The sequence below is a fragment of the Panthera leo genome, chromosome E1 (genome assembly GCF_018350215.1).
Source record: "Panthera leo isolate Ple1 chromosome E1, P.leo_Ple1_pat1.1, whole genome shotgun sequence".
NCBI classification, from domain to species: Eukaryota; Metazoa; Chordata; class Mammalia; order Carnivora; family Felidae; genus Panthera; species Panthera leo.
The window spans coordinates 11415903-11431241 of record NC_056692.1 but is presented as its reverse complement, the minus strand read 5'-3'; the positions used below and the strand labels follow the sequence as shown (position 1 = coordinate 11431241).

The 15339-nt window shown below is 65.3% G+C and overlaps 1 protein-coding gene across 2 annotated transcripts in view; it reads left to right on the top strand.

Annotated features, from left to right (window-relative positions):
* RAI1 (retinoic acid induced 1) overlaps window positions 1–15339 on the top strand; it is a 120752-nt gene that overhangs the window by 103740 nt on the left and 1673 nt on the right. For both annotated transcript variants that reach the window (XM_042916634.1, XM_042916635.1), the window contains 3 exons: window positions 618–6171; window positions 10302–10395; window positions 14981–15030. In XM_042916634.1, the coding sequence (XP_042772568.1) occupies window positions 634–6171; window positions 10302–10395; window positions 14981–15030 (5682 nt within the window). In that variant the 5' untranslated portion in view covers window positions 618–633. The remainder of the gene's footprint in view (window positions 1–617; window positions 6172–10301; window positions 10396–14980; window positions 15031–15339) is intronic.

Below are 15339 nucleotides of genomic sequence, written 5' to 3'. Positions count from 1 at the left end.
TGTGCGCGCGCCTCTGTGCGTCTGTGTGTGTGCGCGTGTGTGTGTGTGTGTGTGTGTGTGCGCGCGCGCGCGCGCTCTCTCTCTCTCTCCACAGGCCTTGGTGAGTAGCTTCTCTGGGCAGGGGCAAACCTTCCTTGGTCCCTGCATGGCTGGGTCACGCTTGAACACTGCCGCGCTGGGACTGGATTGCAGGACCCAGGCGGCCCCGGGGCGGGGGGGGGGACAGGGGAGTGGGATTGCTCTGCTAAACGATTTTACTTACGCCAGCAGGGGAGGGCTGGGGGTGGGGGGCGTGGAGGGGAGGAGCTGGCTGGGAGCAGGGTGGGGTGGCGCCTCCCGCAGCGGTGGCCATCCTTGGCAAGGCTCAGCTGGCAGCGGGCGATGTCGGAGCGGGAATTACAGAGCACACCTCCCTGACACAGAAGTTGTCAATATGTGCACAGCTGGTGGGGAGGCTCAGGCAAAGGGGAGACCGTTAAGAGCTGCGGGGAGAGGGCAGGGCGGGAGAGGGGTGGGAGGCAGGCGTTCTGAGGGGAAGGGAAATGGCCCGTCTGAATCGCTCTCCCTTCCCCCCCCCTCCCCGCCCCCCCTCCCTCTCTCCCTTTCTCTTTTCACAGATAACCAGCCCGAGTCATGCAGTCTTTTCGAGAAAGGTGTGGTTTCCATGGCAAACAACAGAACTACCAGCAGACCTCACAGGAGACATCTCGCCTGGAGAATTACAGACAGCCGAGCCAGGCCGGGCTGAGCTGTGACCGGCAGCGGCTGCTGGCCAAGGACTATTATAACCCGCAGCCGTACCCGGGCTACGAGGGCGGCGCAGGCTCGGCCGCCGCCGCGGCCACCGCGCGGGGCAGCAAGGGGCTCCCCTCCCAGCAGTCCCTGCAGGGCAGGCCGGCCTTCTCGGGCTACAGCGTGCAGGACAGCAGCCCGTACCCCGGCCGCTACTCGGGTGAGGAGAGCCTGCAGGCTTGGGGGGCCCCCCAGCCGCCGCCCCCCCAGCCGCAGCCCCTGCCAGGGGGGGTGGGCAAATATGAGGACAACTTGATGAAAAAGGCCGCGGTGCCCCCCGGCAGGCAGTACCCAGAGCAGGGCGCCCAGCTGCCCTTTCGGACTCACTCCCTGCACGTCCAGCAGCAGCTGCCGCAGCCCCAGCAGCCCCTGGCGTACCCCAAACTCCAAAGGCAGAAGCTGCAGAACGACATGGCCTCACCTCTGCCCTTCCCCCAGGGCGGCCACTTCCCCCAGCACACGCAGTCCTTCCCCGCCTCCTCCACCTACTCCTCCCCGGGCCAGGGCGGCGGCGGCGGGCAGGGCGCCCACTCCTACAAGAGCTGCACCGCACCGTCCGCCCAGCCCCACGACAGGCCGCTGACCGCCACCGCCAGCCTGGCCCCGGGGCAGCGGGTCCAGAACCTTCACGCCTACCAGTCCGGCCGCCTCAGCTACGACCAACAGAAGCAGCAGCAGCAGCAGCAGCAGCAGCAGCAGCAGGCCCTTCAGAGCCGGCACCACGCCCAGGAAACCCTCCACTACCAAAACCTCGCCAAGTACCAACACTACGGGCAGCAAGGCCCTGGCTACTGCCAGCCGGACGCGGCCGTCAGGACTCCGGAGCAGTACTATCAGACCTTCAGCCCCAGCTCTGGCCACTCGCCCGCTCGCTCCGTGGGCCGCTCCCCCTCCTACAGCTCCACCCCGTCGCCCCTGATGCCCAACCTGGAGAACTTCCCCTACAACCAGCAGGCGCTCGGCACCGGGGCCTTCCCCGCCGGCATCGCCGACCACAGCCACTTCATGCCCCTGCTCAACCCCTCCCCGACCGACGCCGCCGGCTCGGTGGACACCCAGGCTGGCAACTGCAAGCCGCTGCAGAAGGACAAGCTGCCTGAGAACCTGCTGTCGGATCTCAGCCTGCAGAGCCTCACGGCCCTGACCTCGCAGGTGGAGAACATCTCCAACACGGTCCAGCAGCTGCTGCTCTCCAAGGCGGCCGTGCCGCAGAAGAAGGGCGTCAAGAACCTGGTGTCCAGGACCCCGGAACAGCACAAGAGCCAGCACTGCAGCCCCGAGGGCAGCGGCTACTCGGCCGAGCCGGCGGGCACGCCGCTGTCCGAGCCGCTGAGCAGCACGCCGCAGTCCACGCACGCCGAGCCGCCCGAGGCCGACTACCTGAGCGGCTCCGAGGATCCGCTGGAGCGCAGCTTCCTCTACTGCAGCCAGGCCCGGGGCAGCCCCGCCAGGGTCAACAGCAACTCGAAGGCCAAGCCCGAGTCCGTGTCCACCTGCTCCGTGACGTCGCCCGACGACATGTCCACCAAGTCCGACGACTCCTTCCAGAGTCTGCACAGCAGCCTGCCGCTCGACAGCTTCTCCAAGTTCGTGGCGGGCGAGCGGGACTGCCCGCGGCTGCTGCTCAGCGCCCTGGCGCAGGAGGACCTGGCGTCCGAGATCCTGGGGCTGCAGGAGGCCATCGGCGAGAAGGCCGACAAGGCCTGGGCCGAGCCGCCCGGCCTGGCCAAGGACGCCGGCAAGCCCCCCTTCTCGCTGGAGAACCACAGCGCCTGCCTGGACTCCGTGGCCAAGAACGCGTGGCCGCGGCCAGGGGAGCCGGAGGCCCTGCCCGAGTCCTTGCAGCTGGACAAGGGTGGCAGCGCCAAGGACTTCAGCCCGGGGCTGTTTGAAGACCCCTCTGTGGGCTTCGCCACCCCTGACCCCAAGAAGACGGCCGGTCCCCTCTCCTTCAGCAGCAAGCCCACCCTGGGGGCCGCGGTGTCGGACCCTGCCGCCGCGGCTTTTGACTGCTTCCCGGACACGACCGCCGCCGGCTCCGCGGACGGCGCCAACCCCTTTGCCTGGCCCGAGGAAAACCTGGGGGACGCCTGTCCCCGGTGGGGCCTCCACCCCAGTGAGCTCACCAAGGGCCTGGAGCAGGGCGGGAAGGCCTCGGATGGCGCGGGCAAGGAGAACGCCCACGAGGCTTCGGCCTGCCCGGTCTTCCAGGAGGAGGAGCCCCCCGGGGAGAAGGCCACGGTGCCTCGGGACTCCCAGCAGGAGGAGGCGGGTGGGGTGAAGGAGGAGGTGGGCGGGCTGCTGCAGTGCCCCGAGGTGGGCAAGGCCGACAGGTGGCTGGAGGAGGGCCGGCACTGCTGCTCAGCGGCCGACTTCGGGGACCTCCCCCTGCTGCCACCCACCGGGAGGAAAGACGACCTGGAGGCCGAGGAGGAGTACTCCTCCCTGTGTGAGCTCCTGGGCAGCCCCGAGCAGAGGCCCGGCATGCAGGACCCGCTGTCGCCGAAGGCCCCGCTGATGTGCACCAAGGAGGAGGTGGAGGGGGTGCTGGACACCAAGGCCGGCTGGGGCTCCCCGTGCCACCTCTCCGGGGAGTCTGTCATTTTGCTGGGCCCCACCGTGGGCGCGGAGTCGAAGGTCCAGAGTTGGTTCGAGTCCTCCCTGTCCCACATGAAGCCAGGCGAAGAAGGACCCGACGGGGCGCTGGCTCCAGGGGACTCCGCCACCCTGGCCCCGGACGCCTCCCTGGCCCAGAAGCCGAACAAGCCCGCTGTGCCCGAGGCTCCCATTGCCAAGAAAGAGCCTGTGCCGCGCGGCAAAAGTTTACGGAGCCGGCGGGTGCACCGGGGGCTGCCCGAGGCCGAGGACTCCCCGTGCAGGGCACCTGTGCTGCCCAAAGACCTCCTGCTCCCCGAATCCTGCACGGGGCCCCCCCAGGGACAGATGGAAGGAGCAGGAGCCCCGGGTCGGGGGGCCTCAGAAGGGCTCCCCAGGATGTGCACACGCTCCTTCACGGCCCTGAGTGAGCCCCGCACACCTGGACCCCCGGGCCTCACCACCACCCCCGCGCCCCCAGACAAACTGGGGGGCAAGCAGCGAGCCGCCTTCAAGTCTGGCAAGCGGGTGGGCAAGCCGTCACCCAAGGCGGCATCCAGCCCCAGTAACCCGGCCGCCCTGCCCGTGGCCTCCGACAGCAGCCCCATGGGCTCCAAGACCAAGGAAACAGACTCGCCCGGCACCCCGGGCAAGGACCAGCGCTCCATGATCCTGCGGTCCCGCACGAAAACCCAGGAAGTGTTCCACTCCAAGAGACGGCGGCCCTCAGAGAGCCGGCTCCCCAACTGCCGTGCCACCAAGAAGCTCCTCGCCAACAACCACCTGCCCGCCACGTTCAAGGTCGCCGGCAGCCCCCAGAAGGAGGGCAGGGCCAGCCAGCGGGCGAGGGTCCCCAAGCCCGGGGCAGGCAGCAAGCTCTCCGATCGGCCCCTCCACTCACTCAAAAGGAAGTCAGCCTTCATGGCGCCTGTCCCCACCAAGAAGCGGAACCTGGTTTTGCGTAGCGGCGGTGGGGGGGACGTGAAGGAGGAGGGAGCCGAGGACTCCTCCACCCTCTTCAAGAGGATGTCTTCCCCCAAGAAGGCCAAGCCCACCAAGGGCAACGGTGAGCCCGCCGTGAAGCCCCCGCCCCCGGAGACCCCGGATGCCTGCCTGAAGCTCGCCTCGCGGGCGGCCTTCCAGGGGGCCATGAAGACCAAGGTGCTGCCGCCCCGGAAGGGCCGGGGCCTGAAGTTGGAGGCCATCGTGCAGAAGATCACCTCGCCCAGCCTGAAAAAGTTTGCGTGCAAAACGCCGGGGGCCCCTCCTGGTAATCCTCTGAGCCCATCTCTCCCTGAGAAGGACCGAGGGCTCAAGAGCGCCGGGGGCAGCCCAGTTGGGGCAGGCGAAGGTCTCTTAAATGTGGGCACCGGGCAGAAGCTCCCAGCAGCTTCGGGGGCCGACCCGTTATGCAGAAATCCAACCAACAGATCCTTAAAAGGCAAACTCCTGAACAGTAAGAAACTGTCCTCGACTGACTGTTTCAAAACCGAGGCCTTCACGTCCCCGGAGGCCCTGTTGCCCGGGGGGACTGCCCTGGCGCCTAAGAAGAGAAGCCGGAAAGGCAGGGCCGGAGCCCTCGGACTCCCTAAAGGTCCCCTGGAGAAGCGGCCCCACCTAGGCCCGGCTCTGCTCCTGACTCCCCGAGACAGGGCCAATGGCACTCAGGGGGGCGGTGAGGACAGCTCTGGTGGAGGAGGCAAGAAGCCAAAGACGGAGGAGCTGGGCCTGGCCTCCCAGTCCCCTGAGGGCCGGCCCTGCCAGCCCCAGACAAGGGCGCAGAAGCAGCCGGGCCATGCCAACTACGCCAGCTATTCCAAGCGCAAGCGCCTCACTCGGGGCCGGGCCAAGAACACCACCTCCTCCCCCTGTAAGGGGCGCGCCAAGCGGCGGCGGCAGCAGCAGGTGCTGCCCCTGGATCCCGCAGAGCCTGAAATCCGCCTCAAGTACATTTCCTCCTGCAAGCGGCTTCGAGCAGACAGCCGCACCCCGGCCTTCTCGCCCTTTGTGCGGGTGGAGAAGAGAGACGCGTTCACCACCATATGCACTGTCGTCAACTCCCCGGGGGAGGAGCCCAAGCCCCACAGGAAGCCTTCCTCCTCTGCCTCCTCTTCCTCATCCTCGTGCTCCTTCTCCTTGGATGCGACCGGGGCCTCCCTGGCCACGCTCCCCGGAGGCTCCGTCCTGCAGCCACGCCCCTCCCTGCCCCTGTCCTCCACCATGCATCTGGGGCCCGTGGTTTCCAAGGCCCTGAGTACCTCTTGCCTTGTTTGCTGCCTCTGCCAAAACCCGGCCAACTTCAAGGACCTCGGGGACCTCTGTGGGCCCTACTACCCCGAACACTGCCTCCCCAAAAAGAAGCCAAAACTCAAGGAGAAGGTGCGGCCGGAGGGCACCTGTGGGGAGGCCTCGCCGCCCCTCGAGAGAACACTCAAAGACCTTGAATGTGCCGCCGCCGCCGCCGCCGCCCCTGGAAAAGCCCCGAGGCCCGACGGCCCGGCCGACGCCGCCAAGCAGGGCTCCCTGCGCACCAGCGCCCGGGGCCTGTCCCGGCGGCTGCAGAGCTGTTACTGCTGCGACGGTCGGGGGGATGGGGGCGAGGAGGTGGCCCCAGCTGACAAGAGCCGCAAGCATGACTGCAGCAAGGAGCCGCCGGCAGAGCCTGGCGGGGACACCCAGGAGCACTGGGTGCACGAGGCCTGCGCCGTGTGGACGGGCGGGGTCTACCTGGTAGCCGGGAAGCTCTTTGGGCTGCAGGAGGCCATGAAGGTGGCCGTGGACATGGTAAGAGGCCAGCCCAGGTGCGGTGGGGGAGCTCAGGGTCCGCAGCTCAGGCAGGCAGGCAGTTGGGAATCCCCCCTCATCTCTCCGGTGCCACGGTTTGGGCCAAACACACCCACGATCACAGACTCACGCGTCAGGCGCTCGGGGGTGGAGTCGAATGGAGGCAGCGCGGGCTCGCCCACCCCTGTCCAGGACTTGCAGCTTCAGCCCCTCAGCACCCGGCCCGTCCCCCATACACACACCTGACCCCCACCGTCGGGCTCCGGTCGCCCACCCCCAACCCCCAGTCCACCTGGCCCCGTCTGGTGCCATGAGCTGACACGCCAACACCCCCCCCAAAACAGGCAGCCTCCCAGAATTGAACATCCGGGCAGCCTAAAAAAAGCAGGTGCCCCCCCTTCCAGTACGTGTCTCCTTGGTCTCTGAGGTGGAGCACGGGCCGAGGGAAAGAGCCTCTCGGGAGGTGTTTGGGATGCGTCCCCCTCCCAGGGCCGGGTGGTCTGGGAACCTCTCGTGAAACAGTCACAAAATGCTCCTTGAGGAACCGTCACTGAGGTCCCTGAGCAAGAACGCAGGCTGGCTTTCGGTTCAGACCCCGGCACCGCCCGTCACGCACCGTGTGACTCTGGGCGTGGGGCTCAGCCCCTCTGTGCCTCCGTGTCCTCCTCTCTAACGCGGGCAGGGTGGGTCCCCGCCGCGGAGGGGCTGTGGGGCCCGAGCGGGTTCGTGCCCGTGAAACTGTCAGAGCCGTGCCTGGCCTCCGTGCCCGCCGACCGTCCTCTGCTCCCTGCTAGGCCCAGTGATAGCGGCTGGGCCACATCACACTAGGTGATGCCGCCAGTCCGGCTACCGGGGGATCTTGCTCCTCACGCTCCCTCCTGAGGGGTGCGGGCGGCCGGAGTGAGCAGGCAGCTGGGGGCGCATCTGGGAGCCCCCTCAGGTCTGCCTGGTGGCAGTCGGCGGAATGTGCCCGGGACGTGGTGGTGGGGCCAGCATTCTGTTCCTGAGGCCTGTGCTCTTGCCCTCCCCCTCCCCCACTCGGCCCACCCCCCTCCTACTGCCTGTGCTGGGGGTCCCCACCCCCAGCCACTGGGACCCGCCCCTGTGCCCGAGGGCCTCAGCCTCCCCTCCTTTCCTGCACCAGACCTTACACAGCCCCGGGGGCATGGTGAGAGACCTCTCCGCGCCCAGGCTTCCAGCCTGACTGAGGCAACCCCAGTTCCCAACAGGACATCTGCTACTTTGTCTTCCTCTCTCCCTGTCTCCTTCTCTCTCTCTCTCTCTCTCTCTCTCTCTCTCTCTCTCTCTCTGTCTCTCTCTCTGTCACTGGCTCCCGGCTCCTGCCCAACCTGTCTGACATAGGCTCAAGTCTCTCCCATCATTAAAAAGTAATACCCTCAGATCACCGCCTCCCCCCTCCAGCACGCACGGCCCGCCCACCCCCCCACGACTCTGGCCTGCCTGTGCTGCCTCTCTGAGCCGGGGCCTGGTCCAGCCTTTTCCCAGCCACCTGCACCCATCGTGGTGGGTAAGCTGCCCACGTGCCCCCAGCCTGTTCCGGGCGCCCTGGTCTCACCTCGCGGACCCGCACGCGAGTCCTGTTGGGCCGACGAGGAAGCCGGGGTCACAGCGGCGCCGTGCCTTCCTGGTGTCCCGCGGCTGTTGAGTACCGGAGCTGGAAGTCAGCCCGGTCGGCCCATCTCTGCCCGCTGTGCCCTACGCCAAAAACGGTGTGGTAGCCTGGCACCACCGGGGGCCTCCCCGGGAAGGTCGGGACGGGGCCGCGGCAAGGACACACAGCAGCAGGCACCTGCCGTTCGCCGGCCGCACCTCCCTCCCTCACCGGAGGCAGCTCAGATGGGATCTGAAGGGCCGCCGAGCCAGAGATGGTCCAGCCAGGCCAGGGCTTGTGAGCCTCAGAGGGGATCATTAAGGCAGCCCTCCCCCCCCCCCCCCCCCCCCACCCCAGCCGGAGGAGCAGACCGTGCCACAGAACGCTCTGGAGAGACGGGCGGGCTCTGGGACTTCTGAGGGGCACGGCTCCATGCCCCCTGCTCCCATAGCCCGGGCATCCTAGGCCTCCTGTCCCCGCCAAGACCTCTTGCTGCCTGGACAGCTCAGTGGCAGCACACTCCCTTAGAGAGACGCAGACCCGGGTTCGAATCGCAGCTCTGCTGAGGGCAGGCCCCTGCGAACCTCAGGAGGCCAAACCCCGCTGGCAGGGCCGCAGGGTTGCGGGGCTGTGGGGGTGGTCTTCCCTCCCCAGCACGCAGTAGGGGCCCTGTGCATCAGGGCTCCAGGCCCCGGCACACCTGTTGCTACCTTGGCCTCACTTTTGCTCCCTGGGGGACAGAACTTCCGTGTGGCCCCTCGGGGGCAGCCCCGTTTCTTCTCTGTCCCCTCCCGAGAGCCCCCACACGGCTTGCTGTCCCTGAGCCCTACCATGCCCACCCCCTGGGACCTCGGGTTCTCTCTCCACCAGCCTGGAGGCCTTTGTCAGGTTCACAAGCCCTGCCGGGGGAGCAGAGGATCAGAGCCTGGGTGTGACGGTCAGAAGGGCCCAAGGCCTCTGTCCCTCTGTCCCTTGATTTCTTCACGTCTGCAGTGCCACTCGGGATTGGGGGAGGGAGGCACACGGTGCAGGCATGGTAGCGTGAGGCTGCTCTTGCGCCTGTTGTCCTGTAAGCGACAAAAGCCCTGAGGGCGCAGCCCTGGCTTGGGCCCCAGTCCTGCCTTATTCCCTCCTTGTGGGCCAGAAATTGAGGGAATTTGGGGCCTCACGGTCCCAGGAGATCTCAGCCCTGACCGCAAGGAAACTGCGCGTCTAAAGGCATTGTATGAAAACCTGATGTTCCAGAATATACCCAGCCCCCATCCCTGCACCTCCCCGCTCCCAGCTTGATGCCAGAGGGAGCATTCCTGGGCATCTTCCCCAGGAAGGTGGGAGAAGACTCTCATTCCTAGTCTCCCCCAGATGCTGGGGATGGGATCTGTCTTAGTCCAGGGACCTGGCATGGAGCCCCTGCCTCGAACAGTATGGGGGGGTGATCGCCAGCCTGTGCTCCAGCCGGGCAGCTAGGCTCAAAGCCTGGCTCGGCGACTTAGGGGCTGTGTGCCCTCAGGCAGTTTAATCAGTCTCTCTGAGCTCTCGTTGGTAACCTGGGTAGAATTACGAGCATATCAACATAAGGTTATGGGGAGGCTGCTTCCAGGCACATGGGGCACATCGTAAGCTGCCGTCACCTGTCGGTAGCTTAGCAACCACAGCTTAGTCCTGCCACAGCTGCGCTGCCCTCCTGTGCACTGCCCTCCCCAACCCATACAGTGAGGCTTCTTGTTTTGCGTCGCCTCCTTGGCATCGCCCAGCCGTCCCGGCCACGTCCCTGCCCCACATGGGGCAGAGTGGGCTGGCCGCTGTGCTGCCTCGCGTGAGATTTACATCACCTCGGCATGTCAGGACTGGCTGTGTCCTCTTCTCCGGGGATCTGGCGAGGATGAGTGGCCCATCGAAGGGCGGGAGAGTGTCTTTCTGGGTAGAAAGCAATGCTTCTTGCCTTCACTCTTGCCTGGAGCGGAAGCCTCAGTTTCACCATCTAGAAAATGGGGTTTGTGAAAGTTACCTGCCTGAAGGGCCGGTGGGAGGAACCAGTGGGTAAGGACGCACACACAAACCTGCTCAGTGCTGGCCGGTAGCCACAGCCGTAGGGTGAGTGGCCTCACGAGTTCTTGTCATCTGCTGGGCACACGGCGTCTCTTATTTAATCTTCACGACTGTCCCGTAAGGGAGGCACTGTCCCCACTGCACAGACGGGGCATGGAGAGTTTGAGTTAGCGGCTGAGGTCACGTGGGGCAGAATGGCGGAGCTGAGATTTGAACCCAGGTCTGTGTGATGCCTAGACCCTGATACTTATCCACGAGATTAGACGTTTTCCTGCCCCAAGAGGGTCCCCTCGTCCAAGGCACAGCTCGGAATTCTGCCACAAAATCGCCCTTGGGGGCACTTGTGCCCCATACTGACCCTCCTTCCCACCGATGTCCAGGGAGCGTTTCGGGGGAAAGGACGTGGGGTCCGTGGGAGAGCCTGTCTATAAAGCCCTAGACTCACCCGTCTTCCCTCTCTCCTCACCAGACCTGTTCCAGCTGCCAAGAAGCCGGGGCCACCATCGGGTGCTGTCACAAGGGATGCACCCACACCTACCATTACCCGTGTGCCAGCGATGCGGGTAAGAGCCAGCCCAAGGGGACAGGAAGGCCCTGGAGGCCCACCTGAGCAGCCCAGGGGCACCCGGGCACCCCGCTCCTTGAACCCTGCCCCAGTTGACGCCTTGGCTGCCCTCCTCTCCTGCCCCAGCAATTTATTTTCTCAGCTGTCTCTCCCCTGGGACCCATGATGGACAATGCTAAGGCCACAGAGAGGAACCAGCCCCGAGCCACCTGCTCGAGGGATGCCCAGAGGCATGCGTTACAGGATGGAGGGCTAGCTCAGGAGCTATCAGTGCTTAGGAGTGGTAGGGGCTGGGGAGGATCTCAGGCCTCAGAGAGACAGGGGTACTGGGGCTGGGTCTTTGAAGGCTGAATAGGAGTTCACTGGGTAAAGAAAGATGGGAGGTACAGACCTCAGCAAACACCAAGTGAGGGAGGAGGAGATGGGGTTCAAAACACTCCTATTGGGGGCGCCTGGCTGGCCCAGTCAGTGGAGCATAGGTCCCTTGATCTCGGGGTTGTGCGTTCCAGCCCCACGTTGCACACGTGGAGCCTACTTATAAAAAAACAAACAAAAAACCCTCCTGTTGGCTACAGGCAACGGTTGTAGGTTTTCAGCAGGACACTGGGGTCTGGAGACAGGATCAGGCTTCCCCTGCACCCTCACCCACCTCATTCTCTCCTCTTACTCATTCATCTGTCGCATGAGCGTTTATGAGCACCCACCGTGACCCAGGCACACAGAAGGACAGACTGCATGGGCCCGAGAGATCCGGGAGTCCCAAACCTCATCGAGCAGGCAGGGAGACCCAGGCTCACAGTCTTTCGATTTCATCCAAAGAGAGAGGCTGCTTATGGCGGAGCCGTAGTCACTGAGAGGCAGCTCTGGCCTGGATTCAAACCCCCGTGGCATTCTTACCGCGTGGACTTGGGCAGGTTCGTGGATGCCTCTGCAGGTGGGCTCCCCATCTGTAAAACAGAGATTAGGATCATCCCTTTTTGCTGCGGCTGCTCGGAGCAGTGAGCCAAGTAATGAACGCCACCCAGGGAAGTGCAGCCCTCGTCCCGTTTGGGGCCAGTCCCCTGGACGGCGGCCTCCTCCCCCTGCTCCCCGCGCCCCACCCCACCCCACCCCCGCCTCTAGCCTGGAACCCGGGTGAAGTTATCAATGACTCTGCCTCATGGATGACGGAGCAGAGGTGTCTCCCAGTAGGTCCTCCCATTACCTGGAGCCCCCTCCTCCCCACCTGAATGCCTGCTGGCTCTGCCCTGGGCCGCGGGGACCACTCCCTGCGCCCCCACCTGCCCGCTTGGTCCCCGGCCAGCAGCAGCCCCAGCTAAGCCACCCCCGGGAGCACCCGCAGGACTGAGTGATGACAGTTCCTTGGCGAGGGCTGAGGTGCTCGCACCGTGCAGGGAGGGGGCCGGCTGGAGGGGGATGTGGGGCTTCTTCCCGGTTCCACAGCCCTACTCTGGGCAGCAGGAACCAGATTTTAGTGTGGACTCAGCCACTTAACCAGACCCGTGGCCTTACCCCAGTAATAGATAACTACCCCGAGTTGCACCCCTCCTTCTACAGTGATTAACTTAGCACCCACTGGGTGCCAGGCCCTGCCTCAGGCCCCTGTGCTTTCCCAGGCTGCATCTTTACAGACAGGCTGCCTTTCCCATGGCCACACAGCAGGACAGACCAGGATGCGACTGCTTTGCCTGTCTTGCTCCCCATCCTGTGTTCTCTCTCCCACCCCAGTACCGTCAGAACCTCCCGGGGGTTCCCGTTTGAGTGAGACAGACAGGAAAATCATGATCTTTGCCCAAAGTTATGGCAACCAGGAAGGGCGAAGAGTGTGTCCCTTGGGACAGAGTCCCCCTGTCTGAGCTGGGGGAGGGGGGTGTGTGTGGAATCCAGGAGGACTTCCAGGAGAAGGCGCCACTGGAGCCTGGACCCAGCAGGTCAGTGGAGGTGCCCCGCAGCTGGTTAGCAGTGGGATGTATATACCAGGCCGGACACAATACGCTTCTGCTCGAAAGGAAATCTTCGAAGGATTTCCCGTATGATAGGGGTCTCTGTAGAGCCCCAGAGCTTGCCACGGGAAGGGGCCCCGGAAGCCGGGCAGATGAGACACTGGCTCAGCCAGAGCCGAGGGGGCCAGAGGTTGTCCCGGCAGGAGACGAGACCTGCTGATGGGGACAGAGCCTTCGCTGGCACTGAATGTGCAGGCCTTAGGGTGAGGGGCGACGGGGTGTGGAGCCTGCCATCCAGCTTCCCCACATTGGAGGGGACAGGTCTGGGGCAGGACAGGGGTGTGCCGAAGGTGTGTCGGCTACCGGCTCTCCCAGGCCCGGCTTCCTGGCTTCAACGCCAGTCCCCGGTGGTCTGTGCCGAGGGCGTGGTCAGCCGGCGGGCTCCGCCGCTCCCGCCGGCTGGCGGACCTCCTCGCCACTGACTTGGGTGGCTGCGGTCGCGTGGCCTCTCGTGCCCCCGCAGGCCAGGCTCGGCACCACACGGTTGGCCAAACCGAGTCCCCCAGCCCGCCCAGATTCACAGGATGGATTCCTCTTCTGCTAGAGAAGAGCGACAGAGCCACAGCGCAGAGGATAGTGGCCCAGGGAGGGGGCCTGGAGCTCTTCCGGCGGTCTGTCCGTCCGCCACACGGGGCTGCTTCCCTCTGGACAGGCTGCATTTGAGGCGTCAGCAGACGTACAAGGGAAGTTGTCCCAGCTGGGCTCGGGACAGAGGCTCGCTGGCCATCAGCCCCAGGGCTCGTCAGGGCGCTGGGGGGGGGGGGGGGGGGTCGGGCACCGCCACTTAGCAGCTGGCAGAGGAGAGCGGGTGGAGCCCCGGGCACTGGAGGAGCAGCAGCCAGAGAAGCTGGGAGAACAAGTGAGCCTCCGGGCGGCAGGGAGGGCTGGTCACGGCCCTCCTGACCAAGCGGGAGGCTTGGGAGACAGAGGAACTAGGGGAGGAGGCTGGGGAGGCCATCCAGCGTTTGGCAGACAGGAGCCCCCGGCTTCTGTTGGCACCTTCCACCTACCCGACCCCTTGGGCCTGCCAAGCGGGGGCCCGTGGGGCTCTCCAGATGTCTGGGTCACGCTCTCAGACCGTAGGGCATCAGGGCCGTCCCGTTCTGCCCTGGCTCACTAGCCCTGTCCCTTCCACCCCATTAAGGACCACCTCGTTGGGGCTAAGTGACTCAGAATCGCTGGCAGAAGCCAGCAAGCCACGGGTCTGTCTGAGCCTTTCCACACTCAGGCCCCGGGGCCACTTTGTCAGCTGGGTCCCCAGGTCCCCAGGTGCAGACACCAGGAGAGGTGGCCTGGCCCTGTCCTGTGGTTCCCCTCCACACGTCCAGGGTGGATGCCGGGGGCGTAGCTGAGCAAGCTGGTTTTGGAAGTGGTGACCTCCTGCCCTCTGCTTCCAGAGACCCGGAACCTGTAGGGCCCGAAGTGGGATGTGGGGCGGGGATGACCTCACATGTGCAGGCCTGGCGTTTTAGCTCAATGCTCTTTGGAAGGTGTGAGTTCAGTCCCGGCACCGCGTCTGGCCTGTCGGAGCGTAGAGAAGAGGAAAAACTGACGATCTGCCTCCAGCCGCTGGCCCTGGAGTGCACAAACCTCGTGGGCAGTTTTCGGTCTCAGGCTCCCCAGCTCTGGCAGCGGTTGGTCGGAAAAAAAAAAGGGGAGACAGCCACAGGCCTGGAGGGTTCCCAGCCCTGTTCTCAGGCCTGCAGACCTGCCCTCCCCACCCTGCCTACCAGCCACCACGCTGCCGTGATGCCACGGCACAGAGCCACGGCGTGAGCAGGAGGAATGTGCTGGAAGGAGAGGCCTTGCTTGGCCAGCTCCGGCCTCCGGCTATTTATGGGTTTGGGGTTTGTTCAGAGCAGTGGCCGGCAGGGTAGGGGTGGGGGTGAGCCCAGAAGGGGACGAGGGGGTGGTGACTGGGGGCTCCTGGGGGAGAAGCCGGGGCCTCCCTAGGTGGCATCAGGCAGTGGAGTGGCAGCTTGCTATGAGTGCACCCCTGGGCCGAGGTGGGCATCAGGGACTGGCCATGCTCAGCGTCCTCTCTGTTCCCCCAGGGTGGGCAGTGCCCAGGGCACCCAGATGCCTGCTGGGATTCACTCGGACCCAAGACCTCAGTCCCGTCTTCCCCTTGCCCCCAGACTCAGGTCTGCCTCCCCCCTCGAGGCCCCCACAGGGACAAGCCCGTATCCTGAGTGTCTGCTCTGAGCGGCACAGGTGCCAGTGGCTGGTGAGCAAGTAACCGACACATAGACCAGTAGGAGGAAGTGACAAGCGTGGCCGAGTGAAGTGAGGCAGGGGCAGGGGAGAGACCCACGCATAGGGGATCTGCCATAGGGAGGGAGTCAGGAAGTCCTCCGGAGTGACAAGCGGGCTCCGGGAGAACAAAAAGCACACGGGGCCCCTCAGCTCAGTCGTGATGGGGTCTCGGAGACCGGGAGGGTTTCAAGCATGGGCTGCTTTGCTTTTCGCAAAAAGCCCCGTAGCCTAGGGTCTCGTGGGCGCTGGGCCCCCCTCCCCACCTGGCCCCCTGATGAGACTCCTGCCGCCGTCCTAACCACCCAAACTTCTCTTTGGTGGCAGGTTGCATATTCATCGAAGAGAACTTTTCTTTGAAGTGTCCCAAACATAAGGTAGGTGACCACAGGCCTTCCCTGGAAGGTGTCCAGGCTGGAGGGGAGCCCCTTCCCTCTCCCCACCCCTTGCCCTGCGGACCCTCAGCAGGGCCCAGCCCCCACCTGCCCGCCTCCAAAACTTCATTATTCCTGGTTTATCCGCAGCCTTTGGGGCAGGTTGGCACGCGCTAGTCAGACCGCCTTCTGACGAGGCAGGTCCTGAAGGAGGGGGCCGTCCGAGGTGGGGGCCAGTAAGGGCAGACAGGGGCACGGGACGTCGGGCACGGAGGTGACGGTGGCAGGGTGCGGGGAGAGAAAAGTTCGGGC